At 36.6% G+C, this 20,032-nt stretch overlaps 1 protein-coding gene across 2 annotated transcripts in view; it reads right to left on the reverse strand.

The window, feature by feature from the left end:
- SUGCT (succinyl-CoA:glutarate-CoA transferase) overlaps nucleotides 1-20,032 on the reverse strand; it is a 311,756-nt gene that overhangs the window by 257,825 nt on the left and 33,899 nt on the right. For both annotated transcript variants that reach the window (XM_059477514.1, XM_059477505.1), the window contains 2 exons: nucleotides 13,992-14,083; nucleotides 6,868-7,011 (listed from right to left, as the gene is read on the reverse strand). In XM_059477514.1, the coding sequence (XP_059333497.1) occupies nucleotides 6,868-7,011; nucleotides 13,992-14,083 (236 nt within the window). The remainder of the gene's footprint in view (nucleotides 1-6,867; nucleotides 7,012-13,991; nucleotides 14,084-20,032) is intronic.

Below are 20,032 nucleotides of genomic sequence, written 5' to 3' on the forward strand. Positions count from 1 at the left end.
AAACCTGTCTGGATGGCCAGGCTTGGAGTGCTATGGTGAATGGAACTAAATCCACCTGGTGATGGGTCACTGGTGGTGTTCCCCAGGGCTCTGTTTTGGGGCTGGTCCCTGTTTAACATCTTTTTTGATGATCCAGACCTGGGGATTCAGGGCACCCTCAGTGAATTTTCAGAAAACACTGGCTGGGTGGGGGTGTTGATCTGCTCAAGAGTAGGAAGGCTCTGCAGGGAAATGGGGACAGGCTGAGGACATGATGAGGACAAAAGGGAAGTGCTGGGTCCTGCATTCAGGTAGGCCTACAACCATGCAGCCCTACAAGCTTGGAGAGGATTGGCTCAAGAGCTGTTCAGCAGGAAGGGGCCTGGGGGTGCTCAGTATGAGCCAGCAGTGTGCCCAGGTGGCCAAAAAGATCAATGGATCCTGGCCTGTATGAAGGACAGTGAGGCCAGCAGGGCCAGGGCAGAGATCACCCCTGTATTCAGCACTAGTGAGGCCACACCTCGAGTACTGTGTTCAGTTCTGGGTGTCTCACTTTACAAAGGACATTGAGGTGCTGGAGTGTGGCCAGTGAAGGGCAACAAGGCTTGTGAAAGGTCTGGAAAACATGTCTGAAAGGAGGTTGTGGTGAGGTCTGGTCTCTTCTCCTGGACCTGCAGTGAGAGGACTATAATGTATAATTTACAGATGAAATGGCCTTAAGCTGAGATAGGGGAGATTCAGCTACCAGGAAAAAAATTTCAGTGTCAGGGTGGTCCAGCATTGGAATAGGTTGCCCAGGGCGAAGTCACCATCCCTGGAGACATCTAAGAGGTGGCTGATCTGAATCATGTGATTTAGTGGTTTAGGGGTTGTAGTGGTAGTTCTAGGTTGACAACTGGACTTCATGGTCTTAAAGGTCTCTTTCAAGCTTGATGATTCTATGACTTTTATGCAATTTAATGGATACCTGTTTTAGAAGTCCTAAACTAGAGTCTGAAGACATTTTTTATAGCTTTCACCATAACATAGTAAGTAATAAGTTGTGATTTTTGGCCTAACCACATGTCACTTCTCTAAAGAGTTTGCAATTTAACTGATTAGCCAAAACCAATCCTGAACAGAGAAAGAACACTGTGCTGAATACAAACAGAAATTCTGGCAGCAGGAAGACCAAAGGAAGTCATTATTTCAAATGTGTTTCAGCATCATCCTTTACCTTTTTTAAAAGATAAATTATAATCTACAGAGAAATTTTAATAAGAGTTTTTTGAAGAAATCAAACTAAGCAGTGTTGAAACCTTAGCTAGAGTTCTATCACCATACCCAAAAATGCCACATTTGTTAAGGTTTATTAGATTTCCAGACATTCAGCAGCACATAAAAATCAGCTGTCTTGTTAACTTAAAATTTTCCATGACATAAAACTAAAACCTCTTCCATCAATTTACAACCCTATTACTTGTTATTTACACTAAAAAATGGAGTACAATGTGTTGAAAGGCTCCATCCTAGTTTGATGAACTTATAGAATTACTTCTGAAACTTCTATGAGTTTAGAGGGGCAGGTGAGATTTTGGGGTACACTAAATGTGTTTATTCTGGTACTAGTTGCTTAAATCATTCCCCTTTCTTTTAATTTACTCAAGTTATCCTTCTCTTAATACTCACCATGACTCTGAAATCTGATCTGCTGGTAATAAACATCTTGATTCCATTTCCAAGCTTACACCCTTATTTAAAGGTCATCTAAATTAAAAACTCATTTAAAGAAATGTCTTCCTTTGTCTTCAAACCTTCAAACTCTCTCCTCTACCCACTGCAGTGTCCTTTTTTTTTAGTAAAAAAGGGGCATATTTTTTTCTATCTCCTTCCTAGTCTTTCTCTAATTAATCAGAGACAGATCAACATAGGAAAATGAAGCTGAAACTCATTCAGGCTTGGTTTCTTTAGCACAAGAACAATGTCTGCAAAGACCAAAAGTCAGAGAATTTACAGTTAGGTAGCATTTAAAGAAGAAATTCCCCAGCAATTTGAATATGTATTCTGTTTACAGAGTAAAGAAAGCCTCTAAATAAAACCAAGATCCAGTTGGAGGATGTTCTACCAATGACTGCATAACTAATCATTAGAAATCATAACACAAATTCCACAGAGACCAATATTAAATTGAGTTACTGTCATGTGTGTATGGTCTTCTGGTCTATTCAATCAAATTCTGGCTGCTTAAAACCCAGAGGGATAAATTCTGTTCTTAGTTATACAGCTGTCCTCAATGGAAATTGTCAAGAATACAAGCCAAGAAGTGTTTAAAGTGCAGTATATGTTTAAAGAAATGTTCACATTAATACAGATTTTGTTATTTTTCCATATGAGAGTTATACAGTGAAAAAAATAACATCTCCATACAGCACATGCTCAATTTTTTATTATGATGGAGATTAAGAATACTATGTTTTGCAAAGATGATGCTTTATAAGCTTGTAAAAAACTGACTTATTCAAACCATACCCAAAACCAAGACAACTGTGTAACAGTCCTCATAGCTGGCCTCCAAAATCACCAGAAGCAATAACCTCTAAAAAAGATGATTTTCCTTTGGTATTTTGGTATTCATTCAACTCATGACTCTCAGCAAGCAGAGAAGCAACAAGATAGAGTGAAGACACCTGAGCAGTACTAAGTTCCAAGACTGATATTTCCACACGACTTACTTCTCAGCCTTCTATGTCCTATAGGCAGTATGGAACTGTTACCAGCTTCACCTGCACTCAATAATTGCTAAAAGACATGCCATGAAAGCCCTGAATAGATAGCACTGAAAGCACCTTAAATAGATAAGCCTTAAACAGAGTCATCATGGGAAAATGTGAGGCAGAAATAAAAACTAATAGCTTCTAACTCTCATCATTCCCTCAGTAAACTAACTGCTTAATTAAGAACAAAAACGAAATAAATAAAATCATTTATACCAATTTTCTAGGTTTTTCTAGAGTCACCTCAACATTTTAAGAACACATTTGCTATGGCAAATATAAACTAAAACATAGTAATTAGAAGCAGAGAAGTGTCTGATGAACAATCATATTATACAAACAATGTTAACCATATTTTTCTCTCAGTGGAATCTGGGAAAAAATACATTCAAAATTGCAGAAATGTTATATGCAATATAGTTCTTGCAGATTTTTAATCCAAATGAAACCAACTTATTACAGTATTTGTTGGAGCCTGGTCATAATTAAATACAGGAAGGATATTAAAACGTCCAAGAGATTTTTTTTAAGCCACAACAGAAGAAAGGGCACAATTGCATAATTGGAACCAAATCCAAACCCCACTTCCTTCTTATTTACCAGTATCATCTAAAGGACACTATTTAGATGCTGAAAGATCTGGAGCTTACAACTGTGAATCATCTAAAAGTCAAAAATTTCAAAGGAATTGTATGACACAGGTTAAATGTTTATAGATGAGAGATATAGAAAGTTTGTGCTCACTATAAAACCACATCCTAAGAGTTACCATATCTCTCATTCAAAGAAAAATGCTAGAATCCTATTTTGTTATGGGGAAAGAAATCCTCTTTGGTAGTAGTAAGTGTTTAAAATACAGAATTTGAAAAAAAAATATGTATTTGAAGATATTCTAAAAATCATATTTTTTCAGAGTACAGAGTCTTACTTATAATTTGGTTCTACACAGATAATATGAAACTAACTTGCCAGTCAGTGGGATAGTTCTTTAAAAAGTTGCAGATCAGCTTTGTTGGCAGCTGAATTCAGTTCAATGCTCTTTGTTATTTGCATGTCTGTGCAGGAAATTAGCATCAAAAGCATTTTCCAGCCCTCCCCTCCACAAAAAAGAATATAAATTCTCTTGTTTTTCTGCAAGGCATGCAGAAAAGTGATAGCACAGACACAGATTTAGATTTAGGACATTTAGATGCTAAGTTTTCTGTATAGAAGAAACCAAACCGTTTTCAAGATTTTCTAATTACCTGAGTGACTTAACTCCTGGGTTTTTATTCCTTTGTGAAATCATCAAAGTCATCAACACTGAACAATGAATATGTATTGGCCAGGTTCACAAATTTCAGTTCAGATGAAGGGATGAACAAAAGATCCAACCACACTGCTATATTAGCTCAGTGCATGAAATGCTGGCAAAACCAAGAAGTTTCATACAAGATCCTGCTGTCAAAACACTACAAATAGGATGGTTAAGTACACACAGCAGATTCCTTTTTTTCTCATTAAAAATTACCACACTTCAGTGAAACTCTTGCTGAAGAAATTATCAAGATGTCTCTGACCTCTAGATCCTACCATTAATCAACACCAACAAGAACCTAGTAAACTGAAAGTCTAAAATTTTAGGTTCCTTATTTTTTAGGCAACATCCATGAGAAACTTCAAAAAGTCCTTCTTTTTAAACATTCATCACATGATGAAAAGCTAGCTTTAGATACCTAGTTGGGAGGTAAAACCAAAACCTTTTTGGAAACATGTATCTTTAAAGACCCTGATTGCATCACAGCAATTGTCTAACTTTACTTAAAAAAACTCATTTCCATCAGAAGTATTGCAAGAGAATTTTATTTATTTACATTATTTTTCAGATTTGTACTGCTCTTTCTTAGTAGTGACACTCCCCCTAAAGACTTATAAGTAAACAGCAGTCTTACAAAAAGAAAGAAAACAAACTAAGAAACTAGATGTTCTGAGAGAGACTGAGCTACCACTTATGTATTTTTTTCATTCATTGTAACACGTCTTTTTAATGGGATTAACCACATCTTGGTGTTTTTTTTTTCTTTAGAACCTCATCCATAAATACTTCTTCCAATTTAATAGATGTTCTCATTACAGTCTTGGGCCAACACCCTAAACTGAATTTGGACTGAAGCAACAGAGTCATCTAAAACAAAAGAGATGTTTTCTGAATAACATATTTTATCCATATTCTGTGCAAATATACCACATTTTTTGAATTTCATTTACCCAACACTGAAGTAAATAAAAACATTTCTTTTTCAATGAGAGTGTGCATTTATGGAATTATTTCTCAATAACTTTTAAATAACTATAATTTGATAATGAGCAGGGAAGGGGTTACTGTTTAAAAAAACCTAAAAAAACGAATAAGCTCTTCCTTGACTATTTAGCACTTCTTCAACTAATCATGTAGAAGACAAACACCATGTGACATGCTTGACATGCTTTGTTCACCAACATCTATCCAGGTCTTCAATCTCCTCCTTGTGCATGTTAAAGGAGTAGCCTAAAGGATGATGATGTGGAAGTTCAGGTGGAAATTTTGCAATATAAGAACACTTCTGTGCATGGACAAATCTACAGTAATCAAGGAAAAATATTAAAAAGACAAGGTAACAAAATAAGTGAGTCGAAGTTAGAAACACCTAACTTCAACTCTTCTTGCTTTCAGCATTTGATAAAATATTGAATAATAATCAAGAAGACTTCATTAAAAAAAAAGCCAAAAACCAGTGGAACAAGGAATTACATGCACACACCTCTCCCAGAATTAATTTGGAAATCAATAAAAATTATCAAAAGTATTTTTACAAAATTAGAAATTAAAAAGATCAAGGAGTAGCTGCCATAATATATAACACTACAATACCTTAAACATAAAATCCCCCTTAATCCATATATTTACAAATTATTTAATAAGAATTTAATACACATTTAAAATATTTTTCTGAACTGTTTTTTTCCTAAACATTTTTTCAATACAGATACAACGTTTGCAAATATATGTAAGTATAATTAAGTTCACTTCTTGCAAACATTTGTTCCGGAATAAATGAGAAGTTCTTTATTGATTTAAGCAAGGATTTCCCCTCCTTTCTGATTTCAATAGTTATTCAGACAAAAGCAGTAGGCACTAAAACTAGAGCAAACTCAATCATTACTCTCAGTCATTGTTACCCTACAATGATATAGGTGTTCAACCTCTTGCTCACACCTGGGCCAACTTTTAGCACAATGGGCACTGTAATTTCTCAACTGTACTGACAGCTATAACATGAAGAAAAATACAATTAAAAAAGGATGAAAACAATGAAGCACTGTAGTTGCTTTAATAAGGAGACTGCATACAATTTTGACGTACATTTTATAACAAAAACAAAAATTCCTCTGTACCACGTGCCAGTTGGTAACAGCAAGTACCTACATCAGCAAGACAACATATTATCTGATCATATGCAGCTCATATCAATGCCACTTGCTTTTTGAAATGATAAATCATTGCACCAGTGGTGTTCAAATATTCAAAGAAGAGAGTTAAAGTTCTCATTATAGGTAGTACATGCTATATCTTTCATGAACAAAACAACTTTGCCTTTAATGCCTAGGAAAAATGCTGCCATCTTCAACCTTACTTTGTCCTTTTAACTCCCAGAGCCAAAATGCAGACCTCCTGTATTACATTACTTTGAAACTTGGGTGATATTTTAACATTCTAGATGATTTTGCATAAGTTATTCAGTCACTCTAGAAGTAATGTGACCTAGTGCCAAAGCCTTCCTTTCAACATTGGTTTCACCATTTAGGCTTGTCTGTCTCCAATTACTCACTACAACTGTTACATTCTCGGTGATATTATAAACCTTGATTAACCTGTGCTTTCACAGAACATGGCAGTCCTTTGCAAAAAGTGAAAACCAAACTTAGTGCAGTAGTAACAATAACCATGTCATATAAAATGGTCACTACCAGAGTGGCAAGTTAAGAGAATGATCACTAATGTCATTATTAGTGTTGTCATTAGTTATACTAACTAATGCACTTTAATTTATATGCAAATTATATTCTTAGGTTCAAACATCTATACAACAAAAAGCAATTTTTTTACAACTCCTACCTGAGTTGACAGGAGATTGCAGTCAATGTGTAGTCCTTTTCCTGTCTTATACCTCTGAAGTAAACCAGCCATAATTGCTCCATATGTATACAACCCAGTAGCAAGGTCTGTCATTGCCACTCCTGATCTAACTGGCTCACCATCCTAAAGAAAAAGAAAACACCCCAAAATGAAACAAGGCAAACAAAGAAAACAATAAACAAAGAAAAAATTAAAAGCAGGGAAACAAGCAGAGACAATACAATTGTGCAGGGCTGGGATCTTATTGGCATGACAGGGACACGGTGGGATGACTCCTGTGACTGGAGTGTTGGAATGGAGGGATATCAGCTCCTTAGGAAAGACAGGGAAAGGAGACAAGGAAGCAGTGTTTCCCTCTATGTCAATGACCAGCTGGAGTTTCACTGGGGGTGGATGAAGAGGTGCCTGAGAGCACAGGGAGGACAACTGCAGCTAACATAATCCTGCTATGCACACCCATCCGTGGAGATGGAGTGGATGGGGCCCTCGACAGACAGATCGCAGCGGCCTCACACTCACAAGCGCTGGTCCTCATGGGGGGCTTCAGCCACCCCAATATCTGCTGGAGAGACAATAACATAGAACCATGTGCTGTAGGAAAAGATCAGGTTCAAGACCATCTAGGGAACCTGAAAGTGCATAAGCCCATTGGACTTGATGACATACATTTGCAGGACCAAGGGATTTGGCAGTGGGAATGGCTAAGACACTATCATATTTGAGAAGTCATGGTAGTCCTAGGAAGTTCCCACTGACTGGCAAAAGGGACACATAACCCCCATATATTAAAAGGGTAAAAAATAAGAGGCAGGGGACTACGGGCCCACCAGTCTCCTCTTCCTATCCAGCAGGCTTATGGAGCAGATTCTCCTGGACGCTATTCTAAGGCACATGGAAAATAAGCAATGATTTGTGACAGCCAACATGGCTTCACTATGAGCAAATTGTACCTGACAAATATAGTGGCCTTCTATGAAATGTTACAGCAGTAGTAGTAGGTCTGGGAAGAGTGACTGATGTCACCTACTTGGTTCTCTGCAAAGCATTTGACACCATCCCACATGACATACTTGTCTTTAAACCAGGCACTTGGTAAGGAATTGGTTGGATGATTGCACTCAGTTGCAGCTAGTGCAAGAAATTAGTATCTTTGAGTGATCTGATGTATAGAAACTACCACTGAAAACCAGGTATTCTTGCAGCATGTACATAAAACTGCCACTTTGTGATGCCACATATTGACATGATGAAGGATTTATTATGCCACTTTTTGTCTCTAATAATATAACACTTCAACTCATCAATGCAAAAAGAAAAGAGATAATGTTAGAGACAAGAGAAGCTAGTGAAGACTGAATTTTATTATGTCCAGAAGCTAAAGGCCTAAAAAAATTCTACAGTATGCTGACACAGCTGCCTGTCTGTTTAAAAGGCAGAACAATATTGCTTCATTCTTCTCATTCACTTTTTTTCTCTCATCTTCAGTCCCTCCCCAGGTGAAAGCTCAGTTTTGTATTTTCCACTATACACACTCCAGGCTTCTAGTAAGAAAACAAACACAAATTTTTGTTTACACTCATAAATATTACACGTGCAAATACATGCAAATTCATGACCTTCTGAGTGAAGTCACTGAAAAGCTGTTTGTTCAAATATCCTTTTTCTGTATGTCATACCTTTTCTAGCATCAAGGGAAGAATCTTCATGTAACATCATGTGTTTCAGAACTTCTGTAATCATTGGCATGATATATGTCCCCTCTGAAATCAATGGCAAAATGAACTACTAATTTCAGCCCAGCTGGCCTTTTATTGTAGTGCCTCTTCTGAAACATTTTCCATTTCCTACTCTGAAAATTTGAGGTCAGATGATCAGATTATCACATCAGTTCCTTATTTTGAAATCTTACTTCTTGTTTGTTTGGGGTTTTTTTTTTTAGTTTTTAAACTGTGAAGAAAAGTAGTAGATAATGAGACTCTTCCAGAGTTCTGGCACACAAGTAAGCCTACCACAAAACAACTTAAAACCATTACAATTGATAAATAATAACAATTTGTCATGAAATTGACTAAAAATTACAAAATCTGTATAAAATACAGCAAAATTGGGAAAAAATTAGTTACTCTCATCCAAACTGCAGTAAGGATTAGTCTGTGACTCTCTATAGCCTAGATATCCATAGGATGATATATAAACTACACAATACTAAGGTGAACGCTGCTTTAGGAAGTAAAACTTTTTTGAAGAGTCTCTTATTTCTTCCTTCCCCAGATGCTACACTAAGCTACTTCAGCTTCCCAATAGAAAACACAACTCAAAGGTTCCAGTTATTTACCACCCTCATTGTACCCAACTCTGGTACATAGCAACATAGCAAAAAGACACATACACATACAAAAACACCCAACCAAAACAAAAAAAACCCTCATATTATCTGCAGCAAGTAATTAGCTTGTTTAAATTGTTCTTTCTTTATTATAGCCACTTCATTATATTCACTGGGTTGATAAGAAACAAAAAAGACTAGATTTTACAAACAGATGGGCAGCAACATATTTAGTTTGAAAACAATGCCCACTGTTTTAAGAGTGTCAATAATTTCACCCTTTAAGGAGAACACTACATTTTGAAGATGAAGAAATTGGGATTATTTTAATAGGTTGCTATATATGAAGTCCAGAACCTTCCTCATCAAGTACTAAACTATCTAATGTTTAAAAGTAAACACTTCCTTTGCCTCAGTAAAAAGTTCACCTTTATTTCTAAAAATACTTTCACAATTTCCCCTTAGAGAACACTCCTACAAACTACTAGCACTATATTGCTATGTTATTTTTAACATGTTGGCTTTGTTTTATCCTAACACTCCACAACCCATAATTCTGAACCAGTCCACACAATTTCTAGCCATCCTTGGTCTTCCTACCAAGACTCATGATGAGCTGCCATGTCTCACCATTTAATCAGCTTCAATCAGCTCCTGTGCCATAAACCAGTCTTTTGGGGCAGGACACACAGGTATAAGTACTGTGGAATGGATTAATTCAGGCGTTATCACTATCCTGCAGAACAAGGGATGTGAAGCTGCTTTATATCAAGGATTAAGCTAAACACACAGAGAAATAACCTTCTTTTGGACAGAGCTTCTGCTAGCACAGCAGTACTTCTGTATAGCTAATATTATACCACCTACCTGGGCAAAGTAAGGATCTATACAGTATCATTTATTCAAGCAAGTTATTTCAAAAGTGCCAAACACCGCCACCCCTGCCAGACAGAAGTGATTTTATTGTTCTGGTAGGAAGAGCAATGTAGCACTAGCCAGGGAGAATGTGTCTTACGCAAACAAAGCTGCCATCCAGCCTCAAGGGCTGGCTTGAACTCTCAATTAGGTGCAACATCAGGAGTTGCCCTTTCCTCATTTGAAAGGATAAAGATTCATACCAGTTAGGCAGACCTTTTGTTTTTAAATCACTGTGCTTTGCTATTGCTCAATCTTAGAGTTTACATTTTTATTCCTGATTTTTGCTGTTTGCTAAATTCCTTACAACTGGTCGACATATTCTTGCCCAGATATAGCCACAACATGTTTTAGAAACTTCCTTTCCTGAGGTGTTTTTTTTTTGCCCTTTGACATAATTTCCCTTTCCAAATTTACATCAGTAATACAAAAATCATCCATTTCCATTTAAAATGAAAATTGGTTTGAAATGACATGTTTAAGAAAAGCATTCTAAGTCCAGTAGTTTTACAGATGTGAAATAATTGCTGAAGCTAATATGAACCAGCAATGGCTGTATTTTTCAACAGCTCTCAACTATATACACCATGTGTATTCTTTTGTAACACTTTGTTTGGTACTAAACTGAAGAATGAATGGCATCTCTGGATTGCAGATTAAATGCTGACTCATATTCAGTAAAACAAAAATGTTTTCTCCTCAAGAAAGAACACACCACTATAAAGGTACTTTAAGTATTGAGGACCACATGTAATAATCCACTAGGAGATGGAAGGAGATTTGTGATCAAATTGGATTTTATTTAATTAATTTCAAGTTATTGTTTGATGAGTCATAGAAATTTCAAATTTCACAGGTATGATACCTTCTAATACACAAGTAATCAAGCACATGTGTAAGAGCTTGCAGGTTACTGTATACAAAACATGATTTAAAGACACTATTCTACTGTGCAAAAACAACTCTAGCACAAATGCAGTTGTTTGTGCCAATATTTTTGCAATGTTGCAGAAGTTATAGCTTGATTTCAAGGTTCTGAATATCACTCAGAAGCATTTCAAAGTTATTACTATTAAGTGATGCCAGGAAAAAAAAAGATAAACAAAAAAAGCGCAAGCTGTTAATTTATTTTTTTTTTATAGGCAGGAATATATACTGCTATTGGATTATACATTTTTGTATGTGTCAGATACTGGACAAAATTTTATTACCCTATTATAAAATTCTTTCTAAGGAACTGTAAATATTTATACATCGATGTAAATATGCATACCTCAACATTCAACACCTCGGTCATGTATGTAGATGCTTTTTTACTGCTTGCTCAGATTCATTCCATTTGTGTGCTGCAACAGCTGATGCCTCTAAGACCATCCTGCAAGAGCATTCAATGGTTTGTTTACCAAAGGGATGTTTCCAAAGAGCACTCTTGCACTGATGATGTCATACTGATTATCTATAGCTACTGCAATTAAATATAAAACCAACATCATCTGTTATAACTTTTCCTTTTCTTTCATTTCCAGCTTATAAGAGTGGCATTTTCTATTTTATTCTAAAAAAAAAAAAAAAAACAGACCCTAGTGTACCCATTCAAATTAACTTATTAGTTTTTGCACATTAATTCTACATTATCTAGTCAACAAATAATTTAAGCTTTATTAAAAAAAAAAAAAAGCATGAAATTGTTCTCTTTTTTACTCTTTTTCTTTGGCCACTTTTCTACATGTTGACTGAAACAAGGTTTTCTACTTTTGTTCAGACTTAGTTTTGTGAAATTTTAAACACAATTCTGTCACATGAACATAAATGTTTAAAAAAATGGAAGATTTTACTATTAATAATACTTCACTATTTTGAAGTTACTTTCAACAAGCATATGATTTTACAGCCACTTGGATAGGTTTCCACTACAACAACAAAAAGCACATTTGTTTTTTTGGAGTCATTGACTACTTAAGTCTTTGAAACAATACTGTCCACCTATACATCCAAAAATGGTTTTGAGAAATTGAGGAAATGTTACATAAACAACTTCAAATAAAGAAAAATAAGCAAATTTTTGCATGCTCATTTTAATCATGCAAAAGAGTGACTAAGTTTGAATGAACTCTCAGAAGCTCCCAGTGAACAGACAAAGCTGTTACTGACAGTGGCTAAATGATTCCTATGATTACATTACCTCAAGGCTTGGTGAGGTGATGCGAACATCTGGTTTTCCAGCGTAGACCTTAACACAATCTATTTATAAAATCTATCTTCATAACAGCCACTGAGGACTATTATTTTCATAATATAACTTGCATGCAATTATTCAGTGTAACAGTTATTTATTCTGGCATTCACATATTATTGAAAAGCAGTACAAAAGTCCTGTGTTTTTCAATCTTTCTATCTACCTTTATTCATGTTGCACTAACAACATCTGGCCCTTTCTAACAGTTTGTATACCCTTCCAATTTTGATTGGTATATTTTGAGGTGTACATGAAGTTTCTGGCATTGTACTGGAAGTATGAACCTCCATTCTACAGATACAATGTTAAATTTACTTACACTGCAGTTACTGTGATCAGTCACTGCTTAGTGCACATGTACATGATATATTTGAAGGGAAGTGCCTGTAAGGACAGCACTCAATTTCATGTCTTCTCATGTTCTGTGATGGAACATCCTATGAGTACATACCAATAACACAGCAGAAATAGACAGCCTCAGGAAACTAGGCACAAGATGTTTCAGCTTACTCAGTCAAAAAATGCTTGATTTTGGCTTTTTCCCTAATAAAAAGGACAATGCTGGTAACAATACTTGCCAGAAGTACAAACTTCTGATGTTTGCCATTGTTCTCAGTAGAAAACAAGTCTATTGGCAGAATATCAACCCTACAATAGAGTTGTGTCCAGATCATGTGGTTAGCTTTCAACAACATACTCAAACATGAACAGCTGACACTTAGTACAGAAACTTTATGAATTCCTTGTTTATCTAGAACATGCAAGTATTGTACTCACAAGATCTGCACTGTTGCTTCCAGAGTACCAGGAGCACCTCCACACTAGAACGGTATCTGGCATTTATAATGCATAGAGCAGACTTCTAACGCTACCTCACTTGAAAAGGGACATTTGAGGACCACATTCCCTGCATCTGTAGGTGATTCAAGACAGCTTAATTAAATGTTTATTTCACCAGCATTTTTCTGAGGTGAAGATACATGTTCTGTGTATCTCTGGAATTTAGATACTAAACTATTATTATGCTTCCTGCACTGCCACAGCTAACAAAGATCTTGGATGTCAGTGGGAATAGGTAGCACATAAAGCTTTTCCAGAAATGCATGGCATCTTTCTGCCTATTTGTAGGCAGAATGACTGAAAAACACCCACCTTTTGTCAGATATCTTATCTATTTTGTCAGATATTTTATCTAGATAGCTTCACAACTCCCATTTTTACATAAGAAGGAATATCAATATCCAAGCATCAGTGAGACTTCAGACTCATAGATATGGTTCTATCATCCAGCTGTCAACAATGTGTCTACTACAGCTCTAGAAGTGACTACACGCGACCACTAACAGGTTAGCATACATTGCCAATTTATTCACTGGAGATTCAGGATTTTTCTTTTTTTCTTTGATTTTCTGTTTCTTGAGCATTTTTCTTTACAAGTCTGGAGTGCCATAGCTGAAGTATACAAGTACTATTATTTTCTTAGATTCCCAGAGATGAGACCTCTTGCTGGACTCAGGAGGGTTTGCATAATAGATGTGTTACCAGCAGGCTGACTTGTTCCATGCAGCAGCCAGTTTTGGGGCATGGCACAAATATTCTATGAAATTTTTAAGTTGTGCACTATACCTCATGCCCTGTGATATGCATGAGACCAGAAACAGCAGCAGCAATGGAGTCATATCCACCTCTTTGAACTACTGGACCAGTCTGACCATAACCTAAAAGAGAAAGAGAACAACTAGTCATTCAATCAAGAACAAGTAGAACTTAAGCTCCTCAGCTTTTGTTAACAAGCTGTCCAGACTGTACAACCAATGAACACTATTGTATTCTCTTTATTCCTTCACATTTCTAAGAGTAAAGTTGGATTTATCCTCTGTGGGTTGAGGATGTGTTTGATCTTAATTCTAGACAGACTTGTATCCCTGCTATGTTTCATTCCTTTTGGATAAAATTTCCTTTGTAATTCACTGTGTCAGCTGAGGCTGGACTCAGATGTTATTTCATAGAATCTACAGTATGTAGATGTTATTTCAGAGAATCTACAAGCCTACAATTGCTGTCCAACAGGGCCCATCTTGCCTGTGTTATCTCCACTCTGCCATAAGGATACCTTGAATACTTCAAACAACACTAAAATCATGACACTATGGTTTTGACACATTAATTGCTCCCCCCTCATTTCTGTTACTTTATTCCATATCTTAACGGAGTTACCTTCAAAACAAGCATTGTTTACAAAAGATGGCAAGGCCTTAGCAAGCACGTACAATCTGTTTGCCAAGAGTTGGCATCAATGAAGTCCAAAATACTGAGAACTTTTACTGAACTACCTAAATACAGTTTTGTTCAGGTGTATAATTAACTTCAAACAAACAGCTGTAGACAGAAGGATGCTGTCTTACCTCTCTGTGCTATAGTCATCATGTTCTTCCAATAACAACCATAAAATCTTCCAACTGAGGAGGTCTTGCACAAGCAGCTGACGAGGTCACTGGAACCAGTAACCACCATCACAGAGGATAGAAGTTAACAGGGAAGGAGCAACATATTTCATGGATGGTTTCTATTAGTTCTAATAATGGCAGAGCCCTCAATAATTAGATTTAAGTGCAGATTTAATAGGAAGCACGTTCAAAGCTATTTAAGTGCTTCTTTTTCTGATATCTCTAAGAGAAATCCCTTGGAGCAGTTACAAGATATTTGTCAAAGACAAGATTCCTAATCTAACTTTAGTTTTAAAAAATTTATGTTTAATTCTTACCTGTGAGGACAGTATTAGAATTACATTATATCAACATATACTGCAAGGTAAAAAATTCCTGAATCACCTAGATTCCTTTCCACAACTTGCCTGGAAAAATCTTCTCTATATTCAATCTGTTCAGTAGGCATGACAGTCTAAACACTGGGTTTGAGAATAAAAGCACACAATTAAAAATAATTTTTCATTGAGTTCATCCTTAGTTCATCCACTTGGACTGATGCTGTTATGTGCATAATTCATAAATTACTCCTAATGTATATTGCAAGAGGATTGTGATGACTGAAAACTGGAGTTAAAGCACCTTCTTACTTCAATTGATAAATCATACTAAGCAAAACAATACCCACTTAATACACACACTCACACATTTCCCCATTATACTACAAACTATCTCAATTGCCTGATATTTTTCTGGAGACATGAGATCCATGTTGTGCAAAGCTGTGGAGAAGCTCAACTTCTGCACAAAGTGTCACAGGGAATATCAGAATACTACAGCCAATTCACTGATTAATCAGTGTAGCTTCAAAACAAACATTTTGCAAGAAAAAAAGTCAACACTTTTCTTATGGTCAAATCTGTGTCACTACTCACAAGAAAGAAGAAAAAATCTACCAGTTTACCCAGTTTTATTTGAAATCTGACAATAGTCGACTTTGAGATCCCAAAGAGAACTCATGGTATTTCCTTTCATATTTACATTCTTAAAGTGTACAGCAAAGAACAATGTCTTTAAATGTAAGAGGACTAGCAAATAAAATATACTGGATCCACCCAAAAATGTTCCAAAGAGCACTAACTAGGCATATACCAATATCTCATTGGAATGAACTGTAGAATTAAAACCAGTTAAGTGTGTGGGGCCACTTCAAAAACAAAATCTTGCTCAATAAAAAAGAGTACTCAAAACAACTTTAATTGAATAGTGAAAAGCATATTGAAGTAAGTGAGAAACTACGTACTGGCCTCAATTACTAACAAAGAAAAGACATCTCAACACATCTACTCACACAAATGTTTTCATAAACAGCAAACATCTGAAAATTAAACATTTAGTATGTAGACAGAACAACTTTGCAATGCTCTTCTGGTAAGGACAAACATCCATCCCTCAAACACTGAATTCAGGAAAGGTGACAGGCAACAAGATCTGAATTTTTCTAGAGCAGTTTCACAAATAAATTTTTTTAAAACCTTTTCACACTTTGTAATATCCAGGTTTCAAAATAAAAGGCATTATTTAATGACGTTCTGGTTAAGATTAGGACTTGTATGGAGTGTTTAATTAGTCTTCACACATCACAATAGATTTAAAAGAAAAAATACTTAATTCTACTTTTGATCTCAATTCTGAGTGGACAAAGCTAGCGTGGGGACAAAATCTGTTGTCATTGGAAATGCTTCACCCCAGGAACTACGGATATACAAGATTCCCAGAGAAAAAAGCAGACTTAAGTGAGAAATAGCTATTGCTAAAAATGAAAGATCTCTTTATCCAGACAAAAATCAAAGGCTGAACATTATTTTCATGGTCAATGGACCAACCCAGTGCAGATGTTTTAGAAATAACTAGGAATACAAACACAAAAAGCTTGAAGAAGAGTCCAAAATTACTTTCAAAAATATTCAGCCTGGTACACAGATTTTAAAATAACTGTAATATATACACATACATACATTTGTACATATACATGTGTACATAGATATACAAATATATAAAATAACTCCCTACAGATATAAATGCCACCTAAAGTTTATGTTTTTCCAAATACTCTGTGTTCTCTCATACTTAATTCAGTGTGAAAAGCACAGATTTGCAATTACACCCTCAAACCTAAATATAGGCTTTTGTTAAATAAAATGTAGTTAGTCGTTTAAAGTTTAGATACAGTGAAAAATACTTTAGGGTAAAGAGATAATCCCAGTTGAATACAGAAAGAATAGGTTTAACAGTGATGGTCTCAGAAGGTAAGATAAGGCAGCTGATCACAACCCTGCTTCCCTTTAGTGGAGCTTATCACCGTAAGCTACAGTCAATATTTAAATAATCTCTACTAGAAAAAGAATTTATTTTAGATCGCCAAGTCCAATGTAGGTATTTTTACTTTGGGGAATAGATTTCAGACAGACAATAGAATTTAAATTTTAATTTAATAAAACTAATGTTTTCTAAATCATTTTAGCTTGTCAGGCAGCTGGCTAGATTCTAAATCTCACATAAAGCTTTAGGGTTTTGCAAAGCAGAATCAGCAAATAGCAAAAGAAAGTTGCACCACACTAAACCCTTATTCAACTCCCCAAATCTACATCCTATACCTTGCAGTAGGAAGATATGATTTCTTCTGATACCTGTCACATCCTCATGTGTCTAGAATTCAAAATCATTGCAGTATGAGCCGGTGTTCTCTACGGCAAAATGTACAGTTTCACAATCAAACCAAGTACAACACAATAACCTCCAGCCCCAGTTAGATCTCCAAGTCCTTCCTAAAAACTGTCATTGTCAAAGCATTATTTAATCTGCATAGCAAGCTTTTGAAATTGCCAGAAACAGAGAATCACACAGAATCACAGAATGGGTGGGGTTTGAAGGGACCACAATGGGTCATCTGGTCCAACCTCCCTGCTCAAGCAGGGTCTTCTCAGAGCACATGGCACAGGATTGTGTTAAGATGGTTTTTGAGTATCTACAGTGAAGGAGACTCAACACTCTTCCTGGGCAATTTTTTCCAGTGCTTGGTCACCAGCACAGGAAAGAACTCACTCCTCATATTCAGGGGGAACTTCCTGTGCATCAACTTCCTCCCATTGCCTCGTGTCCTTTTGCTTGGCACCATCAAGAGCCTGGCTTCATCCTCTTGACACCCTCCATTGAGGTGCTTAGGGACATTGATAAAATCCCTTCTCAGTCATCTCTTCTTGAGGCTCAAAAGGCCCAGTTCCAGCAGCCTGTCCTTTTGAGGGATATGTTCCAGTCCCTTATTCCTCTCCACTGACCTCCAATGGACCCACTCCAGGAGCTCCATGTCATTCTCTTGCTGAGGAGCCCAGCACTGGACACAGCACTCCAGATGTGGCCTCAGCTGGGCTGAGCAGAGGGTCAGGATCACCTCCACCGACCTGCTGGCAATGCTCTTCCTAAGGCACCCCAGGAGAGCATTGGCTGCCTTGGCCACAGGGGCTCACTGCAGGCTCATGGACAGCTTGTTGTCCACCAGGACCCACAGGTCCTTCTGCACAGAGCTGCTTTGCAGTGGTTTGGCTCCCAGACTGTAGGGTGCAGGGGGTTATTCTTCCCCATGCGTAGGACTCTGCAATTGCCTTTGCTGAATTTCAGGTACTGCTTTCTGCCCATCTCTCAGTCTTCCAGTTCTTCTCTTCCATCTGTCTCAAGGCCCTGTTGAAGACCAGTTTCAAGCCCTCTGTGGTATCAGCCACTTCTCTGAGCTTTGTGTCACCAGTGAACTTGCCGAGGAGGCATCTGCCCCTTCACCTGAGTCACTGATGAGCAAGCAAAACAATCCTGGGCCCAGGACTGAACCTTGGGGACACCACTTGTGACAGGCCTCCAGCTAGACCCTGTGCCACTGATCACAACCACCAAAGGACTATTTGCTTATTCAGCATAGTCACACCTAAATCCTCCTGCTCTGACTCTGCAGCCAAGTCTACCTTCTACATAGGAAAGTGTGGAACCTTTACTCTTTGAAGCTTTTTCTGAGCAAGAAAAATGAACCGGGTACGAGAAGTATGAAAGAACTGGCACCGGCTACTTTGTGTCAGCTTGAGGGAAAAATGGGCCCTTACTGGAGCCATTTACAAAGCAAATGCCACAGCTTTCCACCAGCAATCCTGTACCCTTAGATCAAACATGAAGGAAGAAAGAGACTTTAACCAATTGGAAAACAGAGGATGCTAAATATCAGTAAATATAAATTTGCAAATGCAAAGTTTTAAAGAATTTTCTTAACCAAGATCTCCACTATCACTATCACTATGCAGCATTACATAGTGTATGATATTCAAAATGAGACATGCTTAATGTAACATTAAAAAATCATTATCTCTCTGTTCCTGCATCTCTTTTTTTTTAATATTTGGGTAAATATGACAATTAAAATTTTATAAAATAAGATGGCTAACATGTAATAATGCAGCTCACAGCTGTTCTGAAAAGTCTCCAGCAGTTTGATGGCCAAACCTTTGATATGGAGCAACAAGAGAAGACTTAAGGTGCCTAAGAATATTCATCTAGCAAAACTGAAAAATAATAATGTCAAGATAAACAGTAAATTGTAATAGCCCTAAGATACTCATCACTAGCTAGGGGCATGGCAGAAGTAACTTTATGCAGGACATTATTTGCAGCTGACTGAATAATTGTTTGGTAAAATGAATTGAAGCATACAAATTTCCTGTGAATATTGGCAATATATACACATTGCAATTAAATGTAAGAGTCAAATTGCTGCTATTATCTGATTAAATTACATTGGTATTAACACACCACAATTCCCGGCAAATGGAAAGACTAAAAGTATTTCTTTCTCCCAGATTTTTCTAGTTAAATCAGACACATACACTAAAAAAAAAAAAAAAAAAAAAACCAAAAACAAAAAGCAGAACAAACAACAAAAACCAAAAAAACCCTGAAAACATTCGTCAACAGGAAATAAATCTTAGCTTACCTACTATTCTGGGGTTGGTGTGACATTGTGACATTTGTCCATGATGAAAGAGCCCATTTATTCTGAAGCATGGAAGTTACTTCTAACACAACAAAGCTTATAGTTCTGGGCTCAGTGTGCAGGATCCATGTGATGGCACTCAAGGTTTGGAACACAGCACAGGAAAAATGATAATACTTTCAGGCATCATATGGGACAAAAGTTTGGGGGAA

The sequence above is a fragment of the Ammospiza nelsoni genome, chromosome 1, assembly GCF_027579445.1.
Source record: "Ammospiza nelsoni isolate bAmmNel1 chromosome 1, bAmmNel1.pri, whole genome shotgun sequence".
NCBI lineage: Eukaryota > Metazoa > Chordata > Aves > Passeriformes > Passerellidae > Ammospiza > Ammospiza nelsoni.